Genomic DNA, 11,516 nt, shown 5'->3' with positions numbered 1-11,516 from the left:
CTAAGAAAGTTCAAACTATTATAGACTGGAAGATCCCAAAAATGGTAAGAGATGTCTAATGTTTTTTGGGATTTGCCAACTACTATCGGATCTTCATCAAAGACTTCTCTCGAGTTGCAGCTCCACTTACACGTTTGACTTGTAAAGACAAACTCCAATGGAATCAAGAAGCGGAAGTTGCTTTTAAATCTTTGAAGACAGCGTTTGTTTCTGCACCAATCTTGTATCATGTTGATTTTTTCAAAGCATTCTTTATGGAAACAGATGCATCAGACTTTGCTTTAGGTGCGGTTTTATCACAAATGGGAACAGATGACAAACTTCATTCAGTAGCCTTTCATTCAAGAAAATTCTCAGCAGCAGAAATCAATTATGAGATCCACGACAAAGAACTTCTTATAATTAAGGATTCTTTTCAAGAATGGCATCATTATCTAGAAGGCGCTTCTAGTCCAGTCACCATGTATACGGATCACAAGAACCTCAAATATTTTATGTCAGCACGCATATTAAATCGTCGCCAAGCTCGTTGGAGCATGTCTTTATCAAGATTCGAGTTCATCATCACTTATCGGCCAGGAAAACAACAAGGTTTATCCGATGCCTTGTCTAGACGTTCTTATCTTGCACCAAAAGAAGGAGATGTAGCTTTTGAGCAACAAAGAACGGTTTTCTTGAAGCCAGAACAATTTCATCTTCGAGCAATAAAATCAACATTGACTGTTGATTTAACTTTCCTTAAGCAAGTCCAGTTAAGTATGTCTTCAGACCCTCTTGTTCATGATATCAAGAACAATTCTTCTAAATCTCATGATCCATCTAAATTTGAATTCAAGAACAACCTACTCTATTTTGAAGGACGCCTATATGTTCCAGAAGGAGAAGCACGTTTACGTGTTCTTCAAGCTCGTCACGACTTCCCAGCAGTAGGACATTTCGAATATAATAAGATTTTAGAGCTGATATCTAGGGATTTTTGGTGGCCTCAAATGTGGAAGGCAGTTAAAGATTTTGTACAATCATGTGATGTTTGCTCAAGATCGAAAACTCCTCGTCATTGACTTTTTGGACTTCTTCAGCCATTACCCATTCCAAAACAACCATAGTCTTCTGTTTCTATGGACTTCATCACGGATCTTCCAATCTCAGGTTCTTATGACTCTATATTCGTGATAGTAGATTGTTTTACGAAGATGGCACATTTTTTACCATGTACAAAATCTATCACAGGTGAAGAAATAGCTAAGCTCTTTCTTGACAATATCTATCGCTATCATGGATTATCCAAAGATATTATATCAGATAGGGGAACTCAATTTGTATCAAGATTTTGGCATACTCTTTTCAAGATTCTTAAAGTGGATATAAAACTATCTTTGGCATTCCATCCTCAAACTAATGGACAAACGGAGCGTGTTAATCAAGTTTTGGAGCAATATTTAAGATGTACCATTAATTACCAACAAGATGATTGGACAATTCTTTTGCCATTGGCAGAGTTTGCTTACAATAACACGTTACACTCTTCTACAAAACAAACACCTTTCTTTGCTAATTATGGTTATCATCCACGACTTGATACTTTTGACTTTTCAAAAGTTGATAATCCTGCTGCGAAAGATTTGGCAATTCATTTATCAGAGCTACATGCAACGATGAAGGCCCAGTTAAAAGAGGCTCAAGAACAACAAAAGGCTAATGCGGATGTCTATCGAAAGGAACAACCATCATTCATCTTGGGTGATAAGATATGGCTACTTCGTTGTAATATCAAGACCACTCGTCCTTGTGACAAGTTGGACTATCGAAGGCTGGGACCATTTTCTATTTCTGCACAAATCAATCCAGTTGCATATCGTTTACATCTACCGGAGTCAATGAAAATTCATCCAGTATTTCACGTGTCTCTTCTTGAACCATACAAGACAGTGGACATACCAAGAAGACGACATACTCCACCTCCTCCTATAGAAGTGGACAATAATGAAGAATTTAAAATAGAAGAAGTCTTAGATTCAAGGCGACGCCGAAATAAATTAGAATATCTTGTCCATTGGCATGGATATGGTATTAGTGAACGCACATGGGAGCCAATAAAGAATCTTGCAAATGCAACAAAGGCGGTGGAGGCTTTTCATTGATGACATCCATCAAAATCAAGATGAAAACCTTCTTTATAAAAGAAACAACATCTATGCAAGATAACATTTTACTTTCAATTCTTGTTCGTAGCTTCGTTGTAGTAGTGGCGCTCAAGAGATGGAGAACCAACAACCAGCGGATTCAACTCAAGAGCCTTCATTTGTTGATTTGTCGGACGAGACATAACGATTGTCACAACTTTCAAGACGACGCAATCGAGATGAAGATCTTCGAGAACGACATGTTCTTCCTGGAATAGATGGTGAGATACAATGCGTTTGGTATCACAATTTGGGAAGGGACTCCCGATGTTTGGTGATTTTGCTAGAGGTAGGAACAACTCCTAATGGTGTTCCAAATATTCTAGACACTGCTTTGACTTCATAGGTGTCTTTAATTGACTTTTTGATTAGAAACGTGGTCAACAAGTTGGCCATGTGCCACACATATTGTTAGCTTGAAGATCAAGCTAATTATATGGCCCACACGTAGAAAAACTTGCCTTGTAAGTCAAGGCATGTGCCCTACAAAGTCAACACATATTGGAGGTGCTATAGAACGTCGCCATGTAGCTCCTAGTTAGAGAGTATATATAGAGACAAGAGTGAAGGCTTCTTCACTCTTGTCAACTCCTTTCTTGCTTCTAGTCTAGTTTCAAGGGTCTCTAGTTTTCTTGTCTTTTGGCAATAGCCATTCCAGTTTCTCTTTCAATATATATACTTGTTTATATATATTTTGTTACCTCTCTTTGAGTGAAGGCTCACTTGTCTGAATTGCTTTTTCATCAAGTTCTTGTCCTTGACACATATTGGCTTCTAATGCTGTTGGATTCAGCTACATAAGAAGATGTCTTAGTGAAAGAAATACTTGTAAAGGTCATGTTTTTGTCCGCAGCTAAACTTGCTTAGTGTTGTAAAATTTGATGCAGTTCATGTCACTTGTACACAATATCTAGTATCATTTGAAGTTCATGCACTTGAATCTTAAAGGTTTTCGGTCGTTTGATAACAACCCTATATTTTCTTGTCGTGTTGGGCATGAATGCTTTGTATTCTATTGTGCTTGAACTGTAGCTTCAATGCCTTTATTCTCTGCTATGAAGCCTCATCACTGAACAACTAATGGTCAAACACATACAATCCAGCTTTTGTGAATATCCACAAATATCTTTGAATCGTCTAGATTTGAAGAAAAGATATTCATAAAATCTTGACTGATTTTTATTTTTATTTTTATTTTTTTTGGGAAATATTATTAAATAAAATATCTTTATAATCATGAAATTGATGCTTTTAAAAACATACAAATAAAACAAAAATGTTGTCCCTAAAATGTTTTCAAATTAAAAAGTCTCATCAGTATTATTTTCTTGAGATTGAATTGCATAACATGTTTGAGATGTAGTTTATAGACCTATTTGTGTCATGATCTAAGTATGTTATTGTAAGCTAATGTATTTACAATTTTTTTTTTATCTATTTATTTTCTTATAATTATCAAAAATAACTAGTGACATATGTGTTGGATATTAATTTGTAACCTTTCGAATTATATAAAAGCATAATCATTTATTTTTGTGCTTGAAATTTTCCAAAAAAATAACATATATATATATATATATATATATAGAGAGAGAGAGAGAGAGAGAGAGAGAGAATACTAAAGTTATATGTTTAGAGCTTATTTGAATAGGCATTATTATTATTTTTATTATTATTTTCTCAATAGTTTCAAAACTACATGTATGCTCTCACCTATGGATACTAATTCATATTTAGCTTGTTAAGTTTTACATCAAGATCAGAAAGAAAAAGTTAGAGATTATTATTAACAACAGTCAAGTTGGACTTCAGAAACAATATTTTGTTGAAACTATTTTCTGGTGTTTTATTAAAAAAAAGATGAGGCTTTAATACTATATGATCCAATAGTTTGCTTCAAAATAGAATCAAAGAAGTATTCAGTAAAAGGTAAAATCAATTACAACTTCATGTTATTAATAAATTTTTTTAATTAATAGTATTTTTCTTCAAAATTTTATTTATTAATTTATTTTACTAGTTGGAAATAAATCCATAAGCGCTTAGAACTCATTGTAAATTTTATTTACAATATTTTTATTTGATGCTTGTCAAAGTTTTGTCCCTTTATTTGTCATGATTATTGAATGTAATTAGTATTATTTTTTTAGAGGAGTTATATGTCAAAGTCTTTAAATGTCTTAAAGGCGGTAACCTTTCATTTTTAAAATTATAAAACTTATATATGTTGGCATTGAAGAGAGTTATTACATATTCTAGTTTGGTGGAGATTGAACATTTATTTTCTAAGTTCACATTTTATTTAATGTTCAGATTTCAGCAGATAATAATTACTGTAAAGTATAATAAATAATTTGTATCTAAAATTTTGATTCAAAATATTTCCTCTAAAAGTTATTATATCGTTTTCTAATATTTAATTATTTTAATTGACAATTCTATCAATTCGATTAAAATTTAGTTATTTCCAATGTGCATTGTTTTGTTGAGGTGTGCTTGTTCCGCTACTGGAGGATTATATCTGAACATATAATCTTCAGTTTTTATTATCATTAAATTTTAATTGGCATTAAACTTATTTGTATATGGTTGGATTTCTGAGTAAATAAAAATAAATTAAAATGTTCATTTCTTTTAAACCAAATTTTTTACACCAATATGCTTTAAAAGTATTCTTGTGAGTACTAATGAAGTAAGTAATAAATACAATTTTCCATGTTGATGTCAACCTGTAACTCCAGTTTTTGAAATAATTGTTTAGTAAAAGTTAACTGATATTGTGATATTATTGTTATTGTAGATGTTCAATTACTCAGATATGTTAAACAGATTACAAGCACTGGGTACTCGGAAGTCATTTTGTCTTTTAAATTTCGATAATAATACTAACAGGAGACAGTACGCATGATATTTAATATTTATATACCCAAGAAAAGTCATTCTACAACAATGTCTTGTTGTAAAAACCTTTGATCATAAAAACATCGTCTAAGAATTTTACCACACATATATATATATATATATATATACACATATATATAATTTTGAACTAATGGAACAAATAACAACTGCACCAACTACATTTAAATGATAAAAGGGAGGAAGTAAACTAACAGGCACTGAAAATAAATGGCAATTTAAAAAGTGTACGTAAAAATCAATGTTCCCATCATGTGTACGTGTCCCCGAGTCTCCGTGTTCCTATGTTCCTATGTTCCCATGTTCCCTAAACACGTTCCCGGTGCTGTTCCCGAGAGGGGTGTGCGTTGCGTGACGACAGAGGAGACCTGGGAGGGAGACGGCGCAGCGGCGAAGCTGAAGTGGTCCGCGATTCGCAGGATATTGGATGCAATTGTCCAGCGCGAGTGACTTGAAATCTGAATTCAGAGCTACAGTCATCTTCTCCTGCGATTTGGGGAGCGAGTCGATTGTCTTCCTTGCAACAAGAAGCCGCTGATTCCGCTTGAGCTGGCGCGACGAAATCTCTCTCGGACATCGAGTCCACCAACCTCACGACACGACGCCAGCGATCGTTGTTTCTCGCACTTTCAAGCTGACCCAAGATCGGGATCAACCGTCCTCTGGACCCACGTTCCGTTTTACCTCGTTGAACCCATGCAACAGCGCCACCGGTTAATGAGGTTGGTTGCGCATTCGACGGCGGTCAATATAAGAAACTGGTGGGCTTGCCGCAAATGAATTGTGAAAGTCTCCTCTGAGTCGTGCACGTTGCTGCTCCTCGTAGTTTCAAGCTGACCCAAGTTTATCCTCTTCTTTCATCTCTTTGACGGTTGGTCGTGGGAGTCCATTCAGAAACAGAAAGAGCTTTCGCGTGGCTGTCTTGGCTTCGTGCCGCTTCAGTGAGCTGCAACTGAGACTTTAAATTTCTTGATAGGTCAGTTGAGGGGTCTGTGATAATCAGAGCTCATAATAATCCATGGGCTCTTATTGAGACGGTCATCTGCTGGCACTCAGTGACGATGCAACATTGAGTTTATTGTCCCTGTGGACGCAGCAGCGTCAGAATCATGGAACGTTCATGACTTGTTTTGGAAATTTTGCACCGGTTTGTTATATAGGCATCCTCATTCAGTCCGTCAATCTGTAATATACTATGCTTGCTTTTTGCTAAATCCTTGTATATCTGTGAGTCCAACTCCCGTCTGGGAAGCGTTCCGCCGTCGGATATTTCGAAATGGAAATGAAGAGATTATTAGTTAGTTTCGTTTTGCTGTGGCTCGCGACTGTGGCAGCTGCTGCCCCTTTCGCAATCCTCAAATCCCTGGGAAGGGGTCACCGAATGAAGTCATTATATGAATTCGAAGACGGGTCGGGGTTTGTGGCTGACTTGGAGGTCATTCAACACACGGACACCTACGGTCCTGATGTCGGGGCCCTCCGCATCATTGCCAGGTACGAAGCAATCTTCTATGGAATGACACTGTCTCTCAGTCCGTTTGATTAAATGCTTCGTAGCCTCTGGGAATTGTCATTTTTCTTCGATATCTTTTGGTTTTCCCGGGTGTAACATAGTGGCCTCGGCGGATTTTGCAGGTACAATGCCGACGAACAAATGCACGTCCATATCACGGACTCCTCAAGCTCGAGGTGGGAAGTGCCTCGAGATCTTCTTCCACGCCCTTCGGCGCTTGAGACGTCATTGCAAGCACAATCCTCTCCGCAGCGCCAGCTGCAGCTTTCGTACACAGCCGAGCCATTTGGATTCGCTGTAACAAGGATTGCAACAGGAGAAACGCTATTCAATTCCACTCCTCCCGCCCATCCGAGCGAAGAGGCGGCGTTCAACTCCATGGTTTTCAAGGAACAGTACCTTGAAATCTCCACGCAGCTGCCAAGAAATAACTCCCTCTTTGGAATCGGCGAGAGCACCCGCCCCGATGGACTGCGGCTCACTCGCGGTAGAACCTATACTCTCTGGGCAACGGACATGGCTGCATACACAGTGGACGTCGACCTCTACGGAGCCTACCCTTTCTACATGGACGTTAGAGAAGGCGGTGCCACGCACGGCGTGCTGCTCCTGAACAGCAATGGCATGGACATCTACGTCGGGCAGGATCTCTTGACATACCGCGTGATTGGAGGCGTGTTGGATTTTTACTTCTTCGCCGGACCAACGCCGCTTGCGGTGATCGATCAGTACACGAAGCTCGTAGGCCGGCCAGCGCCCATGCCGTATTGGTCTCTCGGATTCCATCAGTGCCGGTGGGGATATGACAATATCGATGACCTCAAGGATGTGGTAGAGAGTTACAAGAAGGCAAACATCCCGCTCGACACTATCTGGAATGACATCGACTACATGGAGGCCTGCAAGGATTTCACTCTGGATCCCATCCGCTACGATGAGAAAAAGGTCCGGAACTTTGTGAAAGAGCTTCACGCCAACGGACAACAATACGTCCTCATCCTTGACCCTGGTACGACCTTGTAACTAATCCGTCCTTTTGTAATTCTGAAACATGGTCATGGCCTAGGTAATCGTTTCCGTTTGTTGGTTGTGCACATGGCGAGCAATGAGTTGATGGCCACTCGCATCCTGTCCACTGTGTAGGTATAAGTGTGGCTTACAAAGATTACATCACGCTGGAGCGGGGCTTGAAAGAGAACATCTTTCTCAAAAATGAGTTCGGGAACAACTACTTGGCGCAGGTTTGGCCAGGCCCTGTTTACTTTCCCGACTTTCTTCACCCTAAGGCGGATTCATGGTGGACCACAGAGGTGCGAGACTTCTTCAACAAGGTGCCCTTCGACGGTCTGTGGATTGACATGAACGAAGCGTCCAACTTCTGCAGTGGGAATCAATGCTCCTTCACTCCAGAGAGCTTGACAGTGTTCGCCAACAAGAGCGACAGCAGCAACAACGAGTGTGTGTTGCAGTGCGTAGAGGGAGCTTCCCGCTTCGATGATCCCCCTTACAAGATCGATCATGTCGGGAAATACAGCAGCATAGGCGATAAGACGATTGCGATGACTGTGAAGCATTGGAATGGTGTCCTGGAGTACGACGCCCACAACCTTTACGGCTTGTCCGAGTCTATTGTTACGCAGAAGGCTTTGACAACTGTGACGCAGAAGCGACCATTCGTCCTCTCCAGGTCGACGTTTGTAGGCTCGGGTGCGCACACCGCACACTGGACTGGCGATAACAAGGCCACCTGGGAAGATCTGAAATACTCCGTGGCGAGCATCATCAACTCCGGCATGTTCGGCGTGCCTATGGTTGGCGCTGATATTTGTGGGTTTGCGGGCAACACCACAGAGGAGCTCTGCAGCAGGTGGATGCAAATGGGAGCCTTCTATCCTTTCTCCCGAAACCACAACGCCATCGGAACCATTCCCCAGGAGCCTTACATTTGGGAGTCGGTCGCTGAATCGTCAAGGAAAGCTCTTGGCCTTCGCTACCGTCTGTTACCTCATTTGTATACCCTCATGTTTGAGGCAGCCAGGAGCGGTGCGCCAATCGCTCGTGCTCTGTTCTTCTCCTTCCCCGAAGACCACAACACACTAGCTATCGACCACCAATTCCTGCTTGGAAGCAGCGTGATGGTTTCCCCTGTTGTCGCACCAGGACACACCACAGTGGACGCTTATTTCCCCAAGGGAACTTGGTACAATTTATTCGACTTCACCAAAATCACGAGCACTGGTGAGAAGCACACTCTCGCCGCTCCTGCGGACACCATCAATGTACACGTACACGAGGGGCAAATTCTGCCGATGCAGGAATCCCGTCTAACTTCCGCGGAGGTGAAGAGTACACCCTTCACTCTGATAGTCGCATTTGGCGAGTCTTCTTATGCCACAGCCTCTGGCAAGCTGTTTGTGGACAACGGCGTGGACCAGGAGATGGAGGTGCGAGATGGATCGTCGACATTCGTGCAGTACTTCGCCGAGAGGTCTTCCTACGCAGGATCTCTCGTGGGACGTGTGATCTCTGGCGACTACGCCCTAGCGCAAGGACTGGTGTTACAAAACATCAAGCTACTGGGAGTTTCTCACTCACCCAACTTCGTAACCGTCAACAACAACCGAATCTCCTCACCGAAGCACCTGAATTACGACAAGAAGCCATCTTGTCTGGAAATTTCGGGATTGAACGTCACCGTGGGCCGAGACTTCGAGATAAACTGGCACGCCGACGGGCTCAGACTCGCGTCGCAATAAACGGGACTCGGAATTGTGTCTCGTTCAACACTCGTTTTGTGAATATATGCATACCCTTGAGAGCAAATTTTCGGCCCAGGATGATGCCACAACGCCGGAGGCCGCACGCCGTGAAAAACACCGCTAAACCCTAAACCCATGTACAGATTTCGGAACCCCAGTGCGAGCGTGGCTCGCATGAATCCGCTTCCCCTTTTGCAAAACCACCCAGAACGACGAGAATGCTTGCGAAATCATCAAAGATACAGATTCTTAGATGCCTCAGAGTCTTCATTCAGAATCTTTTATGTACAAATCCGGGTTATCACGATATACTTTTGTATTTAAATGTAGATTTTTTTAATGGCTCTATCAAACGTTTATGAATTTCCTCTTGTTTTGGTTGTGTTGTGGGTTGTGTTGGTGATTGGCATGACTTTTTTATTTTCTTTTTTTACTTTTTGGAATTTACAGTTTATGGTGTCCTTGGTATTCGTAACGAAAATAGAATGAAACTGAACAATTGTAAAACAGAAAAGTCGAGAGAAAATCAAAGCATTTTTATCCATGTGATATGTAATTAAACTAAATTAAAAGTACGAAGGAAAGGGTTTTTGAATGTTGATGAATGATTATATTTTAGTTCTGCATGACATGTGATCATGGATTTGAAGTTTTGAAATGGGTTGATAAATGTCATTTTTTCATTCAGTTGTATTTTATTTTATTTTATTTTATATTTATATTTATTTTACATTTAATTTTAATTTTAATTTTAAGCCTTTTACAACGTGTGGTCTTGTATATGATATTGCAACATGTTTATTTTATTTTATTTTTATTTTGTTTTTTTTTTTTGTTCGTACAGCAAGAATATTTTGACTGTAGTGGCCTGTGATGTTTGTGTGATTTCAAGCAATATTATTTTATACATGGTTTTTTATTTTTCAAGGTTGAATTTCACCTCAAATTCACCACAATACTTATGAGCAACAGTTGTAACATAAACAATTTAAAACAGGCATTGTTGAGACAAGACTTGAAACATCATTAATACTTGTGCATTCATATATGGGTCCAAAATCAAACTTCATTCAGAAATTATTTACAAATATTGGTACTTTAATTAGATAAATTAAAGAGATATTTATACAGAATAAATTAAACAATTCCTTTTATTTATAGCATTCTTAGTTGCTAATATTATATAAGGCTTGTAATATCAAATAGGCAAGTGAAATTTTAAATTAATATTTCAAAACATAACTTACTGTTTAAAAAAAATAAAAATAAAAAATAAAAACTTAGAATGTGAGTAAACAATCTTAAAAAGTTCAATAATAATACAAATACATAATGTTAATTCTTGCATAGGATATTTTTATACTTAATAGAGAAGATATGCAATAGCAATTTTTTAAGCTTGCAATTGGTTAAAAATAAAAATCTTTCTTTGGTTGATAATGTACCACAGAAAATCAACCAAGAAGTTGTGGAAGGATAAGATGATATAGAATGTACTTTCTTTCTATTTAATAAGAATACTATTGCTCCTTCAAACTCATAATAGGCAATATTAATTTTTTAAAAAATATCTATTGAAATAAAAAAAATAAAAAAATAATTGTTTGAAATAATTTTATAACCAAAATATAAGTTTCTTCTTATGCATGGACAACCAAATACACTCTCTTGTAATAGATAGAAATAGTAATGGTTTTGTATATTGCTATTGACAAAAAATGAGGTGGTACCACAAATTAAGCTATTTAAGTAGTTTCATTTGAATAGATGATTATTTATTTTTATAAGTATAAGAGGCAATATACATGAGTCTTATAACTACAAGAACAAGAAGTTTTAGAAGTTGCCAAAAGGCATTGTTACAAGCACAAAGTGCTTGCCATGCCTTCAAACCTAAACAACATGGATGTTGAATAAGGTTAGTTGAAGTTGCTTGTAGATAGTTTGTACACATGGTGTTGCCTTGTAGTGGCACCAAAAACTAGTGCAATTGTTGTTGTACAAAAACATTCATCTAATATGGATAGAAAAAAAAAATGGCCTTATTTGATGAATTTTGCAAGTCCCAATAAAAAAAGTGATGCTTTAAGATTTTACCAAAAGTGTGATAGATTTTAAAAATATGTGCTAAAAACCAAATTT

The 11,516-nt window shown here is 38.5% G+C and overlaps 1 protein-coding gene across 1 annotated transcript; it reads left to right on the top strand.

The window, feature by feature from the left end:
• The first annotated feature begins 5,515 nt into the window (after positions 1-5,515).
• On the top strand, positions 5,516-10,853 carry LOC112281065 (alpha-xylosidase 1). Its single transcript, XM_024517231.3, has 3 exons — positions 5,516-6,596; positions 6,738-7,624; positions 7,759-10,853. Exons 1-3 carry the CDS (start codon positions 6,379-6,381, stop codon positions 9,369-9,371), a joined length of 2,718 nt encoding a protein of 905 aa, XP_024372999.1. The 5' UTR covers positions 5,516-6,378; the 3' UTR covers positions 9,372-10,853.
• Positions 10,854-11,516: the final 663 nt, after the last annotated feature.

The sequence above is a fragment of the Physcomitrium patens genome, chromosome 4 (assembly GCF_059467195.1).
Source record: "Physcomitrium patens ecotype Gransden chromosome 4, ASM5946719v1, whole genome shotgun sequence".
Lineage (NCBI taxonomy): Eukaryota > Viridiplantae > Streptophyta > Bryopsida > Funariales > Funariaceae > Physcomitrium > Physcomitrium patens.
The sequence above is the reverse complement of the archived record's forward strand: the minus strand, read 5'-3'. Positions and strand labels throughout refer to the sequence as shown.